The sequence below is a fragment of the Equus caballus genome, chromosome 19, assembly GCF_041296265.1.
Source record: "Equus caballus isolate H_3958 breed thoroughbred chromosome 19, TB-T2T, whole genome shotgun sequence".
NCBI classification, from domain to species: Eukaryota; Metazoa; Chordata; class Mammalia; order Perissodactyla; family Equidae; genus Equus; species Equus caballus.
The window spans coordinates 18372701-18391875 of record NC_091702.1 but is presented as its reverse complement, the minus strand read 5'-3'; the positions used below and the strand labels follow the sequence as shown (position 1 = coordinate 18391875).

Here is a 19175-nt window from a genome sequence, read left to right as displayed (position 1 = left end):
AAGTAAGAGCCCAGAAGTAAACCCACACATTTATGGGCAGCTAATATTCGACAAGGGAGCCAAGAGCATATGATGGAGAAAGGAGAGTCTCTTCAATAAATGGTGTTGGGAAAACTGGACAGCCACATGCAAAAGAATGAAAGTAGACCATTCCCTTACACCATGCACAAAAATCAACTCAAAATGGATTAAAGACTTGAAGATAAGACCCGAACCATGAAGCTTCTGGAAGAAAACATAGGCAATACGCTCTTTGACATCGGTCTGAGCAGCATATTTTCACGTCCCATGTCTGAGCGGGCAAGGGAAACAAAAGAAAAAATGCACAAATGGGACTACATCAAACTAAAAAGCTTCTGCACAGCAAAGGAAACCATCAACAAAATGAAAAGACAACCTAACAATTGGGAGAAGATATTTGCAAACCATATATTAGATAAGGGGTTAATATCCAAAATATGCAAAGAACTCATACAGCTCAACAACAAAAAACCCAAGAATCCAACTGAAAAATGGGCAAAAGATCTGAACAGAGATTTCTCCGAAGAAGATATACAGATGGCCAACAGGCATATGAAAAGATGCTCAAAATCATTAGCTATCAGGGAAATGCAAATCAAAACTACAATGAGGTATCACCTCACTCTGGTCAGAATGGCTGTAATTAACAAGACAGGAAACAGCAAATGTTGGAGAGGGTTTGGAGAGAAGGGAGCCCTTGTTCACTGCTGGTGGGAATGCAAACTGGTGCAGCCACTATGGAAAGCAGTATGGAGTATCCTCAGAAAATTAAGGATAGATCTACCATATGATCCAGCTATCCCACTGCTGGGAATTTATCCAAAGAACTTGAAAACACAAAGGCATAAAGATACTTGCACCTCTATGTGTTCATTGCAGCATTATACACAATAGCCAAGACTTGGAAGCAACCTAGGTGCCCATCAAGGGAGAAATAGATACAGAAGATGTGGTATTTATGCACGATGGACTACTACTCAGCCATAAGAAATGATGAAATCTGGCCATTTTGTGACAACATGGATGGACCTTGAGGGTGTTTTGCTGAGTGAAATAAGTCAGAAGGAGAAAGTGAAATACCATATGATCTCACTCATAACTAGAAGATGAAAACAACAACAAACACATAGTATTGGAGATTGGATTGGTGGTTACTGTAGGAGAAGCGGGGAGAGGGGAGGGCAAAAGGGGTGATTAGGCTCACATGTGAGGGGATGGACTATAATTAGCTTTTGGGTGGTGAACATGATGTAATCTACACAGAATTCGAAATATATTATGATGTACATCCAAAAATAAATAAATTAATTAATTACAAAAAAGAAACAAAAAAACTAAAAAAATAAAATTTTTATAAAATTTTATAAAATATTCTTTATTTTCTGCTAATGCTTTTTCTCTTGTTGAATTATTTTTGCTTTTAATTTTTGCATAAAGTTTTTATTTTCTACAAATGGATAGCCAAGATTATTTTTCGAACAATTTGTCTCTCTCACTGGTTTGAAATGCCATTATTTTCATCATTTGCATGACTGTCTATACTGTGTTTAGACAAATGACTTTGTTTCTGCATGCTTCATTCTTGCCATTAGTCTACTTGCCTTCTCCTAGATTAATACACCACTACTTACCCACCATGGTTTTATTGTATATTTTGATACTTATTATGGCAATTCTTGCTTGTTTTTCTTTTTCAGTTTTAACTATCCTTTGCCATTTTATCCTTCCAAGTAAATTTTAGGATCACTATTCATGTTTCATGAAAACTGTATTAGTGTTTAGATTGGAGTCTAACTAAATATGATGGTATTTGACATCTTTAAAATATTGAAAAAGCGCTCCCTGTATCTCCCCATTTACCCATTCTTTTAACTGTCTTTCAGAAAAATTTTACACACAAATTTCTTTCCCATTCCTTGTTCAGGTTTTTCCTCCATGTTTCAGGAGGCACGCTTATCATATTCTTGACTTTAAAAGACGTATTTCTAATGGGGGTGTTTCCACTCTCTTTATAACCCATATGTTGAGTTTTTAATTTTAACGTAGTTTTTTTTTTTTTTTTCTAAAACATTTTTTTAACTGCCTGGTAATTTTGGATAGTCTTTTGTTGCTTGCTTATCTTGGGAACTTTGACTTTTAGCTCTTTAATTTCACATTAATCATTTTATATTCTTATCTAATAATTCCAATATATGGAGTCGTTGGTGGCCCAAAGCTGATATTTGTTATTTTGGTGATTCTCTCTCATGGTGACTTGTTTCTTGTTATGTTTGGTTATCTGTTATGGTTACTTCATTTCTTGCTGTTGCTAAACTGTAGGCATTTTGAGGAACTCAGTTGAAGGTGCTTTCCTCCAGAGAAGATTTGTATTTGTTTCTGCGAGGTGGAGATGAGGAAAACTACTGTCTGGAGTCTACTGCAGTCTCCTTTTCTGTCGTTGAGTTTGATTGAACAGCCTCCGGCCAGGGCCTCCACCTTGCTGCTGGTGCAAGGTTAGGCTCCTGGCTGTAGTCTCTGCATTTATGCCTACTCTTCACTGTCTCCACCTTAAATCTGTTTCGTTTTTCCTCTTTCTTCTTTCAGACCAGTGGAGATTGTCCCCATTCTCTGAAAGCCCAGCAAGGCAACAGAAATTATGCTTTCTTCAGAGTTGTGTTTCTGTGAAGCAGGAGAACCCCCTATGCAAACCTAGTCTGCGATGATTCCCCTGGTCTAGCTGCTTTACACCTATTTCCTTCAAAGCTGTTGTTAGTTTAAATATTAAGTGAGTAAAAAAAGAAAAGAAATTTAAAGTGTTTAAGTTTACTTTAAAGTAAAAGAGGAAGAGTGATCTTTGAAAGGCAAATTTAGAAAACATTTTTTTAAAGACTGGGAAAAATTCTATTATGTTTTTCAGTGTTATGTGAGTAATGATAATGGCAAAAATCAATTTAATTGAAATGTAAAAATTCCCCAAATGAGCTTTTGCTCTGGAAAGAGAAAATACCTGAAATAAAATGTTGGTATTAGTTAACTTGAACTGGGAAATCAATGAGATTTTTGCAGAAAAATTCATAGTGTTAGAAAATGTGTTGACTTTTTCAAGGTCAATGATAGAATGCACAGAGGCACATAATAGAAATCTCTGTGTTAGAGTTGCATGTGTTCTCTCATTGTTGTTGAAAAGAATTTAAAAAGGGGCTGGCCCCATGGCCAAGTGGTGCAAGTTCCACATGCTCTGTTTCAGTGGCCTAGGTTCGCGGGTTTGGATCCCGGACGTGGACCTACTCCACTCATCAGCCATGCTGTGGAGGCATCCCACATACAAAATAGAGGAAGATTGGCAGAGATGTTAGCTCAGGGCTAATGTTCCTCAAGCAAAAAAAAAAAAAAAAAAAAAAGGGAAAGAATGAAAAAAGAGAAGATAATGGTTATGGTAACAATTCAAAGATGAATAGCACAAGAGAAGACTTCAATTTCTGACTAATATTTTAAGTTGACTTCAGTCCTGGGAAAAAAATGGTAAAATATTCTTAAAAGAAGATCTGTTATATGACCTTAAGATAAAAACATCAGGTATTCAGTAAAATACATTTGTTAGCATATATCATGTCAAACAAAATTGCTTTCAAGCAATCACTGACAATGTTTTTGTGGATTATCCAAAGGCTTAAATTCTAAATAAATAGACTTGTTAATACATAAAGGTGTATTCAGGAGGACCAATGCCCTCAGTTCCTGTTATCCTCTTATCTGCAAATAGGCTATCCATTTTTGTGGATTACCCCTGGAGAGCGGAGATGCTGCACCGCTATCCTCAGAATCCCCTAGCAGTATGTTCTCTCTCTCTCTTTTTTCTTATTCTCCTTTTATATCTATCCCCTACAGAATGGCAGGAGTTAGTAGTAAATGTTTGATGAAACCAAACAAGTCTCATTTTGATAGAGTCATTTGAGTCTATTTTCTACTTTTCCCTCACTTTTGTATCATCATTAGGAAATTAAGAATCTTTTTGTTTTCTTCTAACTACTTTGAATTAAATTTGGACATGTTACCAATATGTAAATAGTGCTGTTTTGGTTTTAAAAAGGACACTGAAAACAGATCCTCTGCCCAGCCATACATCTATTCATGCACCTGCTTATCCACGAGGTTACCCATTTATAAATGTAATATTTATAGGACAAAAGAAAAGTTTTATTTGTTTATTTACTAATTAATTAACTATTAGAGTTTTATTATGCCTGTGTGAAATGATTCTGTCCATTGCTGGGAAGGAGCAGGGAGAAAGTCTTCAGTAAAATTAAACTGAAATCATAGTGATGTCCTGTATTTCTTTAGTTCAATCTTCACAATACAGCTCTTAAATTTGTTTGAATTGCTGTTATTTTGAAATCTACAGATAATAGATTGAGCCATTTCGCTATATTCTAGGCAGAATTGGCAGAATTTCAGAGCTGGCAGGGGCCTCTTTGTAGGAAGGTTAAGAAATAGAGAGGTAAAACCACACACCTAAGCTACAAACTCGAGTGGTCTTAAAACCCGGATCCTGGTGTCTGGAGTCTTTAATCCACTGGTTTCCAGTTCTAGTGTATATGAGTAATACAGTATTTGCTTTTGTAATCCTGCATTACTAAACAGTGAACAATGGAAACAAGATAAAGATTAAGCAGAATATTATGTCATCTTCATAATTTGAAAAGCTAAATTTTGCCTTGAGAGAAAATCAATAGCTTAGAAACTTTTTCCTCCTGATATAAAAATGAAGATGAAATAGGAAGCCCCCATATATGCCATTTCAAGAACTTGACTCAGTAAGTGTGTTTGGACAGACACCATGAGTTCTGGTACATCATCATGTAAATAGAAAGTTCAGTTTAGATGAAAATTTGTGGAAAACATAAATTAACAAGCGTTAATTATTCAATTGCAATTTTTAACCTTAGGTGTTTGTCAATTATTTATTTTTCCTACTAAGAATAAGCAAAACTCCTCTAAGATATCTGGAATGAAAATAGATATTAAATATATTCCTTTTCAGCTGTGGCCTAATTCTATTCCAAAAGCCAGCTTCAACGTAAAAGAAGAGGAGAATCCAGGATTCTCAAATAAGAACTAGGTATTTAAGTAACATTTTTCGGAGGACTTAATTAATAAAACTGAAATAATGTGGGGTATTTTCCATGACTAAAAGGATATAGACTGATTAAGAGAGAAGGGGAGCACAGTTATCTGGTTTAAGGCCAAGCCACGTGAAATTACTGAGTGAAATTACTGATTAAGCTGAGAGAAGATTTTTTTTTTTCAGAAGATTTTCTTTTTTTTTAAGATTGGCATCTGAGCTAACAACTTTTGCCAATCTTTTTTGTTTCTTTTTATTACTTTTTCTCCCCAAATCCCCCCAGTACATAGTTGTATATTTTAGTTATGGGTCCTTCTAGTTGTGGCATGTGGAACGTCGCCTCAGCATGGCCTGAATGAGCAGTGCCATGTCCACGCCCAGTATTCGAACCGGTGAGAAACCCTGGGCCAGAGAAGCAGAGCATGCCAACGCAACCACTCGGCCACAGGCCAGCCCCGAGAGAAGATTTCTTGTTCAAGGAGATCAGCGTTGACCTTAAAACCAAGTAGAGACATTCAGGTACAGTACAAAGGAAATACTTGGTGAATTAAAAAACAATACTGTTGCCTGAGTCCCATCCTCAGAGATTCTGATTTAATTGGCCTGGGGAAAGAGCCCAAGCATAGGTGATTTCTAAAGCACCATGGATGTTTCTAATGTCAAGGTTAAGAACCACTGGTATAGAATGTGGTGGTGCAGGGAAAACTGAAAATCTTATGGAGGTCACATACTGTGACATGATTTCTAGGGGAAGGGTGGAACACCGTTGTATGCATTGATGGCTGTGTATCAATGTTGTATCAATGTGTATCTTGTTGTCGTGTATCAATGTTGTCGCTTTGATTCTCAGCAGACAGAAAAATCAGAGAATTAAAGAGGGAAGGTGGACTTAATGGGATCATTAATTGAGAGTGTTAAGAGTTCTCCATAGGAAGAAAAGAACAATAAAAATTAATTTTAAGAAAAATTAATGAATAGCCACATTCTGATAGAATATTTCCAGTTTTAACTGCTGATAGCAAGAAGTAACCTGTCATAAACTAGAAAGGTTATCACTCGTCTATTTTCAATTTTTCATTTAATTTGTGTGACTAAATGTCAATGAAATATTAAAGCCAATATAAATTACTTGAACAACACAGTAGAAAATGATTCCAGGGAAATTATGGTCCATTAATACTGTTGAGTTCTTGTTAATCTGTGCTCAACTATGCCCCAGATTATTATTCTGACATGCAGTTTCTATTTTTTAGAAGGAGGTCCATACTGAACAAGACAGGATTTTGAATAATGAGGGTATGACTATCATTATTAATATGAGTGTGTGAGAATGATCTGGATGTCTCTAATCTTACGGATTTAACATATAAAATAACAGTTTATCAATTCTATTTTTATTTAAAACTCATTGAAATACATCTGAAAGTCTTACTTCTTGTAGAATTTGTATTTTTGAGGATAAGCATTTTCTGGAAAGTTTCCAGAATGCTTTAAAGAAAAATAAGTTAGTAATGATTAAGAACCAGAATGAGTTACTTAGTAAGATAATCTTGCCAAGACAACACAATTTATTTTATAAATATATATTCTTGGTGTTAGAAGGATTGGTAATGCTGTTTATCTGGTAAGGATTGATTAGGTTATTTTAAATTTGTCGTAAGTGTTGGTAGATGGAGAGGTTACCCTATACTGTGCATGAAGCATAATTATTTAAGCCATGCCAAGGGGGAGTATTCGGTAGCATAGACTGGCAATTGGTCAGTTCTTGTTTGAGGAGGAGCAAAGATCAGAGGCACCCTGGATTGTAGCCCTGCCCACATCACACCCACGGTGGAGGCAGTGGCGGCCACTTTTCTGCTGAGCTCAGGCCTATGCAGTCCTGAATTGAATCTGTCACTGGAACATTGGGAAACTGAGGCCCCTAGAGGGGTAGGGAATGGCCCTCGACAGGGTGAGTCCAATGGGTAAGTGTGTGTTCTGACCTTCTAGGGCAAGACTGGGACCCCACGCGGAGGCTTGGCTTCTGAAACTAGGAACCATGAGATCTTGAGAAGCTCTTGCCAATCCCTCCCTTTTGTGGGAGCTGTTTTCTTCTTGGCCTCCACAACCTGAGCACACAACACGCGGACGCACACAAACACACACACACACGCGCATGCACACACACACAAACACACACACACACACACACACACATTGACCTTGGATGCAAGGATGGACTCTAGGGTGGGATCCGAAGAGAAGCAGACACAGGGCAAGTGGCAAGAGGAAGAAACACGAGGTGGGAGGCATTGCCTGCAAGTGACACCCGCCTGCAGTTTGAGAGGTATCGTCCTCTAAGGTAGGACACACGCCAGAGGACATGTCTAGCAAGTCCACGCTCCAGTCCTCCCCAGTGTGCAGACAGGAGGCCGACAGGCCCTGAGAGACACAACGGCTTATGCAGGATCCAGAAGAGGTAAGGAAGAGGACTTGTTTCTGCGTCAGTCTCAAAGCTGGGACCTCGGCCGCACCCAGACCCTCTAGGGAGCCTGTGAGACGGGTGTGTTGGTGTTCCTGGGTACGCCTACGACGTCGCATGGAGAAGGGGGGTGAGCAAGGCCATGGCCAGAGGACTGTTTGCATGGGTGGTATCTGAGGGGGGCACTCAGGTAAGGGCACTGCAGGAAATGAGGTCACTTCCTTGACAACAGACCCCAACAGACTTGGAACCCCCGCAACTAGGCAGCCACGTGCGCAAAGCCAGCTCACTTGGCTGGAGACTCTTGATAGAGAAACATGTTCTCCTGCTTTCTCCCGCCTGACCAGGGCTCTGGTTCCCAGAAAGCCCGGAGGGAGAACCTTTGGAGACGTTGTGGACGCTGGCTCAGCTCCCACGCCCCCCACCGCTGGACCTTTGGCAGGAGGTCCTCTCAGGTAACATGAGGAAGCCTAGAGCAGCCCAATCGAGGCCAGACCAGCTCCCCGAGCCCTCCCAGGGCAGCCCTCATCCCGTCCTCGTGAGTGTGGGGGCCAGAGGGACGTGTGGGCAGGATCTGCCCTTGGCCGCAGAAGGTTGGTGGGCTGGCAATAACCTGCTTTTCCCGTCACGTTCCCAAGGCAGGACAGGGCTGGCAGGACTGAAAGGGGACCCCTAAGCTGCCTCCTCATTCCAGGCCCTCAGGCTGCCGTGTGTTTCCCTCCTCGGTGGAGGTCTGTGTGGACCGTGGGGCGGGGTATGTGTGTCCAGAGTGGAGAGAGTCACAGAGGTGTGAGAGCCAGCAAAGACAGCCAGTCGGGTCTCTGAGGCTTGCCGCCTGGCTGCCGGGCACTGTCTTTCCAGAGCGTCACTCAGGAGATGGGCCAGCAGCTGAGCCACGACGCCCTCGACTCCACCACCCTGCAGGAAGGGAAGGTGCCCCACGCTGCCAAGCGAGGCCAGGGCCGGCTCAGGGTGAGTGCAGGTGCTGGGGAGACCCAAGCCCCAGGGCCCCAAGACAGCACTGAGGACCCCAGGTCTTCGAAGGCCCTGAGACAGCCCCGGGGCTCCTGCCTGGAGCCCTGCTCCCAAAGGAATCTGAATCCCCATCTCTTCCCCCGACCTTGCCCTGCGGGCCCAGCCCCCGTCTTGGCCAGAGGAGACGGCCCTGTCCACAGAGGTGTAGCAGAGCAGAGACATTTCTAGCCCATCAGCTCACGGGCGTTCAAGAGTCCTTTTGCGTTCTGTAGAGATTTTCCTGTTTGAACTCCCATCCTCACATGTCCATGTGGCCTGGCAATCCTTCCCCACCTTCTCCCAGTCGGACGCAGCATCCTGATGGATAGGCATGCTTTTTGCCCAACAGGACATGGGGCTCACAGGGTTCTTTCTGGTCCTCTGCCTTTGCTGTCCAGAGGAACACGTCCACGTGGCCTCTCGAGGTCAGGGCGTCGGGCCTCAGCAGGCTGCCCAACTTTCCAGAAGGGAGACCCATTAGCCCAGTGACTCAGCCCTTCACTGAACCCGCACCTTCTGTTGCCATTTCCACAGCACCGCCCTGATCACCCTGCCTGTCCTCCCGTCCTCATCCCTCCCAGCCCACGAAAAGCCTCTGTGTTCTCCTGTCTCGAATGGGCAGTTGGTCAGCCACCCCAGGGTTGATGCTCTTCATCCAGGGAGGGGCTGTCACTCCTCTGCCAGCACAAAGACCTAGGAGACCAAGAGGTTTAATCCTTCTCCACCTCACATCCTACTTGGAATCCCGAGAATTCTTCCCTTGCCCTGGGCAATGATGCCCACTTCTGGCCACAAGTCACCGCGGGCTTGGGCATTCGGTGCGACCTCCAGTCCCCGGCACTCCTGGGGCCCGCGGTGCGGCCTCTGATGGCAAGCGGCCCCTCTGTCTGACCCCAGGCTGAAAATCCATCCCCAGCGAAGAGCAAAGCGTCCCGCCTGGTGTGGACCGTCCAGGCTGGAAGGCGGCAGAAGCGAGTGGAGCACCTGGTGCCCGCCTTCCTGGAGGGCGACACTGCCTACGTCCACAGCTTCCTGAGCACGTATAGAGGTTTTGCCACCACACGACAGGTGCTGGAGCTCCTGTTTCAAAGGTGCGTGCCGTGCCCCTCCGCAGCACTGTGGGCATTCAGCCACCTACTAGCTGTGAGGCTGGGGATGTCACGGCACCTCCCCGAGCCTCGGTTTGCTCCTTGCAAGGCGGTCTGAAGAGAGGATCAGCCTCCAGGGGAGATTGTAGGGACTCAGGCAGGTGCTGCCTGCAAAGGCTTCTCGAGAAGCCTAACCCTCTGGGAGGGTCGACTGGAGCGGAGGGGCTGTGGTTGTGCTCATTGAGGATATTCCTCTTGCCTAAGGCGAAGCCTCCGCCTTGTCCCTCAGCGTGCCCGTGGCCTTCACTGAGTTGTTGTCTTCCCTTTGGAAAAGGAGATGGCAGAGCTCTTCTAGGTCTCTGACCTGGGTGAAGCCAGAGCAGCGATCCCTGGGCTGAGCCGAGGCCCCCGACCCACTCAAGCAGGAGTGAGGGGCCGGTTGGAGCTCCTTCCTTCATCACGCACACACAGAGGTCCCCACTAGGTGCAGAAAGTTTTCTAGGCACTGACCAGAATCCCGGGCGCAGAGCAGGCGACAGCCATGCCCTCCAGGGCTCCATTCTCCTTGGGAGTGAGACAGCGCCGCTAGGCTTCTCACGCAGGCCTGATCCACAGTCCAGTCCATGCGACGTCCTCCTGTGTCTTCTAGATACGGTTGTGTCCTTGCCTATGGCGATGAGGACGGCGGACCCCTAGACCAACTCAAAAAGTGAGTGGGCTTTGGAATCCCTAGGAGGGCGCCCAGCGTCCACACTTGGAGGGCAGTTGCCTGCAGCGTCCCGCTCACTCATCTGCTAGAAGCTGCCCAGCGGGTGCTCAGCTCCTGCTCAGGGGGATCAGGGAGTGCTCCGGGGCCACATAAGCCCCTCCCTGGTCGAGATACGGGGCAGGGGAGCATGACCCTCATGGGACACCTGGTGAATCAGGCAGCACTTGGCCCAGGAGGGAAAGTTGGAGGCAAGAGGAGGGCCCTGGGAAGCATGGGCGGGAGACAATGTCCGTTGTTCCCTCACTGGTCAGATGTTCTGGGAGCACCTCCTGTGTGCCAGGGAGGGCAATGAAAAGAGGAGACTGCACCGCTCGCTGCCCTCACGCAGCTGACGTTCCAGTGGGCAGTGGGCGGAGAGATGCTCCAAGCAGTGTGTCAGGCTTCCCTGAGGCCTAGGAGAGGTGACGCCACCACGGCACAGGGCTCCCCCTTCCAAAGGCGTTTTCCTAGCCCCTCCTTGGTGCCCTGGCCTAGCTCTGCCAAGACTGCCAGATTGGAGGTGGCCGCCAAGTAGGACTGGCCCCTGGACAGCCAGGAGCGGGAGGCCCAGGAGCCCAGGCCCGCACAGGGATGCCCGGGAGGCCAGCGTGCAAGGAAAGGACCCTTCTCTGACTCTGCTGCCCACCTGTCCGTCCTCAGGGCCATCTCCTTCATTCTGGGCGCCTGGCTCCGATGGTACCCTGAGGATTTTATCCAGCCCCCAGATGTTCCCAGCCTGGAACTGCTCTTGGCCTACATCGGTCTCAATATGCCCGGCTCGGAGCTGGAGCACCGCGCCCGCGTTCTTCTTTCCCGGCTGGAGCAGCCTGAGCACACTGATGCCAAGACTGAGGGTGAGGAGGACTCGGGTGTGTGACGTGGGCGTGTGCAGAGGGGATGGCGCTGCGCCCCCCGGAGCAGAGTGTCCAGAGGCTGGGGTTCGGCTGGGAGCAAGGGGCGGGCTCAGATCACTCTTGCCAGGGACTCGAGTCTGGGAAGACTTTCGGGGGCGTGGTGCTTGGACTGAGACTGCTGGATTGGCGGCAGAGGGTCCCTTTCTTTGGAATGACTTGGGCGGGCAGTCATGTTGGTGGCGTTTTCTCTTCTTCCATCTCCAGCTGCAGCTCCACCGAAAGACGCGGAAGACCCTGAAGATCCGGCACCGTCTCTCCCTCTCGGGCCCAGCCCAGCTCCGAGCCGCACAGGCATCTTGCGAGCCACAGCCGGCTCAAGACCTTCAGCAAGCACTGGCAGCATCCCAGCCACTACCCTCAGCTCCTGAGCTGCAGCCCCAGAGAATCCTCGCCTTCCCCTAGCCATGGCGTGGGTTTTAAAGTTTTGTTTTTGGTTTTTCTTTACTTAACCTTTCCCTGTATTTTATCTCGTCAGTTCAATAAAGTTTAGTTCTTGGGTTCTTTTCAATTGTTCGCTGAAGTGGCGTGAAGCAGACTCACAACGTCACACCAACGTCATCCGCATCTAGTACCCGCCCATTTTTGTCCAAGAGAAGCCCTGTCCCTGGGAAGCAGTCAGTCTCCCTTCCTCCCACCGCAAGTCCCTGGTAGCCACTGAGTTTCCTTCTGTCGGACTCCGTGCGTTTCCCTCCTCCGGAGTTTGCATGGAAGTGCCAGCCTTCCAGAGGTGGCCTCCTGTGCCTGGCTGGGTCTGGTCTGAGGTGAGTGACTCCGGATGTTTGAAATTGAGATAGCGGTTTTCATTAAGAAGAAAAATCCCCCGGAGATCAAAGATTCTGTCTCAAAGAGGATGCCCCGCTATTCCCTCTTTTCACTTCCTGGGGATGGGGACCCCTTGGAGGTGTGACACCAGAGCTGGAAACAGCGAGGGAAATGTCGGGGCCAGGGAGACCCCTTTCAAATCTTTCGCTTTCCTGGATGGGCCATGGTAACGTTTTCAAAATGTGCAAATTTCAAAAATATTCTCATCGCATATGAAACACTGGCGTTTATAAGAAGCGTATCGTGGAGTAAAATATATTCCCCAAAGTTTTAACGTTTGAGATAGATAATTAATGTTAATTTGGTAAAAGAATGACTTAAAGATGAGTCATAAGAAACGATGCCCTCGTTCTACCAAGAAACAACTGCCCAGAACAAGGGGTGGCCAGCTTTTCAGAGCTCTTCATTGAGCTCCGGTGCGGGGGCGTGTGTGTGTGTGTGTGTGAGTGTGTGTGTGTGTGTGTGTGTGTGTGAGGGCGGTGTGGGTGTGTGGGTGTGTGAGGGTGTGGTGCGGGAAGGAGCCTGGGGCTGTTCCTTCCTGGTACCTGATGCCCCACAGTGGGCTGTGAGTAGTCACACCTATCCCCTTGCGCGTTCTCAGGGACCACTGACCACATCCAAATCTCAGTAGTGACACGGCATCGCTTTGCCGTCCTCTGTGGAATCGCTCCAGTCAGTCCACACTCAAGAGGAGGGGATTACAGCAGGAGGTCTAGACCAGGAAGTCCTGATCCCAGGTGGCCAGTGACGGGAGAAGGAGAAGACCCCAGAACTTCAATGCCTTGCCCAGAATCCCAGATGAGGAAGAAGGCGGAGCCAGGGAGGAAGCCAGCTCTGCGTCCTCAAGGCTGGGGCTCTGGCTGCACACAGGCATTCCCAGGGGCCTCTGGAGAAGGCTGTGTTGGTGGAAGTGCATACAGATCTGGAGATGGCATGGGGGTGAGGGGGAGTATTCGGCAGTGTACACGGGCATTTGGTCAGTTCTTGTTTGAGGAGGAGCCCAGGTCCGGGGCACCCTGGATTGTAGCCCTGCCCACATCACACCCACGGTGGAGGCAGTGGCGGCCACTTTTCTGCTGAGCTCAGGCCTATGCAGTCCTGAATTGAATCTCTCACTGGAACATTGGGAAACTGAGGCCCCTAGAGGGGTAGGGAATGGCCCTCGACAGGGTGAGTCCAATGGGTAAGTGTGTGTTCTGACCTTCTAGGGCAAGACTGGGACCCCACGCGGAGGCTTGGCTTCTGAAATTAGGAACCATGAGACCTTGAGAAGCTCTTGCCAATCCCTCCCTTTTGTGGGAGCTGTTTTCTTCTTGGCCTCCACAACCTGAGCACACAACACGCGGACGCACACAAACACACACACACGCGCGCATGCACACACACACAAACACACACACACACACACACACACACATTGACCTTGGATGCAAGGATGGACTCTAGGGTGGGATCCGAAGAGAAGCAGACACAGGGCAAGTGGCAAGAGGAAGAAACACGAGGTGGGAGGCATTGCCTGCAAGTGACACCCGCCTGCAGTTTGAGAGGTATCGTCCTCTAAGGTAGGACACACGCCAGAGGACATGTCTAGCAAGTCCACGCTCCGGTCCTCCCCAGTGTGCAGACAGGAGGCCGACAGGCCCTGAGAGACACAACGGCTTATGCAGGATCCAGAAGAGGTAAGGAAGAGGACTTGTTTCTGCGTGAGTCTCAAAGCTGGGACCTCGGCCGCACCCAGACCCTCTAGGGAGCCTGTGAGACGGGTGTGTTGGTGTTCCTGGGTACGCCTACGACGTCGCATGGAGAAGGGGGGTGAGCAAGGCCATGGCCAGAGGACTGTTTGCATGGGTGGTATCTGAGGGGGGCACTCAGGTAAGGGCACTGCAGGAAATGAGGTCACTTCCTTGACAACAGACCCCAACAGACTTGGAACCCCCGCAACTAGGCAGCCACGTGCGCAAAGCCAGCTCACTTGGCTGGAGACTCTTGATAGAGAAACATGTTCTCCTGCTTTCTCCCGCCTGACCAGGGCTCTGGTTCCCAGAAAGCCCGGAGGGAGAACCTTTGGAGACGTTGTGGACGCTGGCTCAGCTCCCACGCCCCCCACCGCTGGACCTTTGGCAGGAGGTCCTCTCAGGTAACATGAGGAAGCCTAGAGCAGCCCAATCGAGGCCAGACCAGCTCCCCGAGCCCTCCCAGGGCAGCCCTCATCCCATCCTCGTGAGTGTGGGGGCCAGAGGGACGTGTGGGCAGGATCTGCCCTTGGCCGCAGAAGGTTGGTGGGCTGGCAATAACCTGCTTTTCCCGTCACGTTCCCAAGGCAGGACAGGGCTGGCAGGACTGAAAGGGGACCCCTAAGCTGCCTCCTCATTCCAGGCCCTCAGGCTGCCGTGTGTTTCCCTCCTCGGTGGAGGTCTGTGTGGACCGTGGGGCGGGGTATGTGTGTCCAGAGTGGAGAGAGTCACAGAGGTGTGAGAGCCAGCAAAGACAGCCAGTCGGGTCTCTGAGGCTTGCCGCCTGGCTGCCGGGCACTGTCTTTCCAGAGCGTCACTCAGGAGATGGGCCAGCAGCTGAGCCACGACGCCCTCGACTCCACCACCCTGCAGGAAGGGAAGGTGCCCCACGCTGCCAAGCGAGGCCAGGGCCGGCTCAGGGTGAGTGCAGGTGCTGGGGAGACCCAAGCCCCAGGGCCCCAAGACAGCACTGAGGACCCCAGGTCTTCGAAGGCCCTGAGACAGCCCCGGGGCTCCTGCCTGGAGCCCTGCTCCCAAAGGAATCTGAATCCCCATCTCTTCCCCCGACCTTGCCCTGCGGGCCCAGCCCCCGTCTTGGCCAGAGGAGACGGCCCTGTCCACAGAGGTGTAGCAGAGCAGAGACATTTCTAGCCCATCAGCTCACGGGCGTTCAAGAGTCCTTTTGCGTTCTGTAGAGATTTTCCTGTTTGAACTCCCATCCTCACGTGTCCATGTGGCCTGGCAATCCTTCCCCACCTTCTCCCAGTCGGACGCAGCATCCTGATGGATAGGCATGCTTTTTGCCCAACAGGACATGGGGCTCACAGGGTTCTTTCTGGTCCTCTGCCTTTGCTGTCCAGAGGAACACGTCCACGTGGCCTCTCGAGGTCAGGGCGTCGGGCCTCAGCAGGCTGCCCAACTTTCCAGAAGGGAGACCCATTAGCCCAGTGACTCAGCCCTTCACTGAACCCGCACCTTCTGTTGCCATTTCCACAGCACCGCCCTGATCACCCTGCCTGTCCTCCCGTCCTCATCCCTCCCAGCCCACGAAAAGCCTCTGTGTTCTCCTGTCTCGAATGGGCAGTTGGTCAGCCACCCCAGGGTTGATGCTCTTCATCCAGGGAGGGGCTGTCACTCCTCTGCCAGCACAAAGACCTAGGAGACCAAGAGGTTTAATCCTTCTCCACCTCACATCCTACTTGGAATCCCGAGAATTCTTCCCTGCCCTGGGCAATGATGCCCACTTCCGGCCACAAGTCACCGCGGGCTTGGGCATTCGGTGCGACCTCCAGTCCCCGGCACTCCTGGGGCCCGCGGTGCGGCCTCTGATGGCAAGCGGCCCCTCTGTCTGACCCCAGGCTGAAAATCCATCCCCAGCGAAGAGCAAAGCGTCCCGCCTGGTGTGGACCGTCCAGGCTGGAAGGCGGCAGAAGCGAGTGGAGCACCTGGTGCCCGCCTTCCTGGAGGGCGACACCGCCTACGTCCACAGCTTCCTGTGCACGTATAGAGGTTTTGCCACCACACGACAGCTGCTGGAGCTTCTGTTTCAAAGGTGCGTGCCGTGCCCCTCCGCAGCACTGTGGGCATTCAGCCACCTACTAGCTGTGAGGCTGGGGATGTCACGGCACCTCCCCGAGCCTCGGTTTGCTCCTTGCAAGGCGGGCTGAAGAGAGGATCAGCCTCCAGGGGAGATTGTAGGGACTCAGGCAGGTGCTGCCTGCAAAGGCTTCTCGAGAAGCCTAACCCTCTGGGAGGGTCGACTGGAGCGGAGGGGCTGTGGTTGTGCTCATTGAGGATATTCCTCTTGCCTAAGGCGAAGCCTCCGCCTCGTCCCTCAGCGTGCCCGTGGCCTTCACTGAGTTGTTGTCTTCCCTTTGGAAAAGGAGATGGCAGAGCTCTTCTAGGTCTCTGACCTGGGTGAAGCCAGAGCAGCGATCCCTGGGCTGAGCCGAGGCCCCCGACCCACTCAAGCAGGAGTGAGGGGCCGGTTGGAGCTCCTTCCTTCATCACGCACACACAGAGGTCCCCACTAGGTGCAGAAAGTTTTCTAGGCACTGACCAGAATCCCGGGCGCAGAGCAGGCGACAGCCATGCCCTCCAGGGCTCCATTCTCCTTGGGAGTGAGACAGCGCCGCTAGGCTTCTCACGCAGGCCTGATCCACAGTCCAGTCCATGCGACGTCCTCCTGTGTCTTCTAGATACGGTTGTGTCCTTGCCTATGGCGATGAGGACGGCGGACCCCTAGACCAACTCAAAAAGTGAGTGGGCTTTGGAATCCCTAGGAGGGCGCCCAGCGTCCACACTTGGAGGGCAGTTGCCTGCAGCGTCCCGCTCACTCATCTGCTAGAAGCTGCCCAGCGGGTGCTCAGCTCCTGCTCAGGGGGATCAGGGAGTGCTCCGGGGCCACATAAGCCCCTCCCTGGTCGAGATACGGGGCAGGGGAGCATGACCCTCATGGGACACCTGGTGAATCAGGCAGCACTTGGCCCAGGAGGGAAAGTTGGAGGCAAGAGGAGGGCCCTGGGAAGCATGGGCGGGAGACAATGTCCGTTGTTCCCTCACTGGTCAGATGTTCTGGGAGCACCTCCTGTGTGCCAGGGAGGGCAATGAAAAGAGGAGACTGCACCGCTCGCTGCCCTCACGCAGCTGACGTTCCAGTGGGCAGTGGGCGGAGAGATGCTCCAAGCAGTGTGTCAGGCTTCCCTGAGGCCTAGGAGAGGTGACGCCACCACGGCACAGGGCTCCCCCTTCCAAAGGCGTTTTCCTAGCCCCTCCTTGGTGCCCTGGCCTAGCTCTGCCAAGACTGCCAGATTGGAGGTGGCCGCCAAGTAGGACTGGCCCCTGGACAGCCAGGAGCGGGAGGCCCAGGAGCCCAGGCCCGCACAGGGATGCCCGGGAGGCCAGCGTGCAAGGAAAGGACCCTTCTCTGACTCTGCTGCCCACCTGTCCGTCCTCAGGGCCATCTCCTTCATTCTGGGCGCCTGGCTCCGATGGTACCCTGAGGATTTTATCCAGCCCCCAGATGTTCCCAGCCTGGAACTGCTCTTGGCCTACATCGGTCTCAATATGCCCGGCTCGGAGCTGGAGCACCGCGCCCGCGTTCTTCTTTCCCGGCTGGAGCAGCCTGAGCACACTGATGCCAAGACTGAGGGTGAGGAGGACTCGGGTGTGTGACGTGGGCGTGTGCAGAGGGGATGGCGCTGCGCCCCCCGGAGCAGAGTGTCCATAGGCTGGGGTTCGGCTGGGAGCAAGGGGCGGGCTCAGATCACTCTTGCCAGGGACTCGAGTCTGGGAAGACTTTCGGGGGCGTGGTGCTTGGACTGAGACTGCTGGATTGGCGGCAGAGGGTCCCTTTCTTTGGAATGACTTGGGCGGGCAGTCATGTTGGTGGCGTTTTCTCTTCTTCCATCTCCAGCTGCAGCTCCACCGAAAGACGCGGAAGACCCTGAAGATCCGGCACCGTCTCTCCCTCTCGGGCCCAGCCCAGCTCCGAGCCGCACAGGCATCTTGCGAGCCACAGCCGGCTCAAGACCTTCAGCAAGCACTGGCAGCATCCCAGCCACTACCCTCAGCTCCTGAGCTGCAGCCCCAGAGAATCCTCGCCTTCCCCTAGCCATGGCGTGGGTTTTAAAGTTTTGTTTTTGGTTTTTCTTTACTTAACCTTTCCCTGTATTTTATCTCGTCAGTTCAATAAAGTTTAGTTCTTGGGTTCTTTTCAATTGTTCGCTGAAGTGGCGTGAAGCAGACTCACAACGTCACACCAACGTCATCCGCATCTAGTACCCGCCCATTTTTGTCCAAGAGAACCCCTGTCCCTGGGAAGCAGTCAGTCTCCCTTCCTCCCACCGCAAGTCCCTGGTAGCCACTGAGTTTCCTTCTGTCGGACTCCGTGCGTTTCCCTCCTCCGGAGTTTGCATGGAAGTGCCAGCCTTCCAGAGGTGGCCTCCTGTGCCTGGCTGGGTCTGGTCTGAGGTGAGTGACTCCGGATGTTTGAAATTGAGATAGCGGTTTTCATTAAGAAGAAAAATCCCCCGGAGATCAAAGATTCTGTCTCAAAGAGGATGCCCCGCTATTCCCTCTTTTCACTTCCTGGGGATGGGGACCCCTTGGAGGTGTGACACCAGAGCTGGAAACAGCGAGGGAAATGTCGGGGCCAGGGAGACCCCTTTCAAATCTTTCGCTTTCCTGGATGGGCCATGGTAACGTTTTCAAAATGTGCAAATTTCAAAAATATTCTCATCGCATATGAAACACTGGCGTTTATAAGAAGCGTATCGTGGAGTAAAATATATTCCCCAAAGTTTTAACGTTTGAGATAGATAATTAATGTTAATTTGGTAAAAGAATGACTTAAAGATGAGTCATAAGAAACGATGCCCTCGTTCTACCAAGAAACAACTGCCCAGAACAAGGGGTGGCCAGCTTTTCAGAGCTCTTCATTGAGCTCCGGTGCGGGGGCGTGTGTGTGTGTGTGTGTGAGTGTGTGTGTGTGTGTGTGTGTGTGTGAGGGCGGTGTGGGTGTGTGGGTGTGTGAGGGTGTGGTGCGGGAAGGAGCCTGGGGCTGTTCCTTCCTGGTACCTGATGCCCCACAGTGGGCTGTGAGTAGTCACACCTATCCCCTTGCGCGTTCTCAGGGACCACTGACCACATCCAAATCTCAGTAGTGACACGGCATCGCTTTGCCGTCCTCTGTGGAATCGCTCCAGTCAGTCCACACTCAAGAGGAGGGGATTACAGCAGGAGGTCTAGACCAGGAAGTCCTGATCCCAGGT

The 19175-nt window shown here is 50.5% G+C and overlaps 2 protein-coding genes across 21 annotated transcripts in view; both read left to right on the top strand.

Moving 5' to 3' along the window:
• The window catches only part of LOC102147459 (ral guanine nucleotide dissociation stimulator), a 72052-nt gene extending 60136 nt beyond the window's left edge, over positions 1-11916 (top strand). For 2 of the 19 annotated variants that reach the window (XR_011428740.1, XR_011428741.1), the window contains one exon: positions 2605-2785. Coding sequence is in view for 16 of the 19 variants with exons in the window: in XM_070242544.1 (XP_070098645.1) it covers positions 7059-7073; positions 7569-7664; positions 7931-8038; positions 8445-8555; positions 9495-9688; positions 10335-10394; positions 11094-11287; positions 11552-11715 (942 nt within the window). In the remaining 3 variants the exon portion in view is untranslated. Of the gene's footprint in view, positions 1-2604; positions 2786-5041; positions 5182-5405; positions 5642-6375; positions 6419-6926; positions 7091-7111; positions 7665-7930; positions 8039-8444; positions 8556-9494; positions 9689-10334; positions 10395-11093; positions 11288-11551 lie in introns of those variants that run through there. The other 17 variants (XM_070242551.1, XM_023623268.2, XM_070242544.1 and 14 more) reach the window with 17 other exon arrangements.
• Positions 11917-14082: 2166 nt separating this feature from the next.
• LOC138918921 (ral guanine nucleotide dissociation stimulator-like) lies at positions 14083-18122 on the top strand. 2 transcript variants are annotated; one of them, XM_070242497.1, is made up of 6 exons: positions 14083-14306; positions 14713-14823; positions 15762-15955; positions 16602-16661; positions 17361-17554; positions 17819-18122. In XM_070242497.1, exons 1-6 carry the CDS (start codon positions 14169-14171, stop codon positions 17980-17982), a joined length of 861 nt encoding a protein of 286 aa, XP_070098598.1. In that variant the 5' UTR covers positions 14083-14168; the 3' UTR covers positions 17983-18122. The 2 variants fall into 2 exon arrangements, with proteins under 2 accessions (XP_070098598.1, XP_070098599.1); XM_070242498.1 differs by lacking the exon at positions 16602-16661 and having other exon boundaries at positions 14092-14306.
• The last annotated feature ends 1053 nt before the right edge of the window (positions 18123-19175 follow it).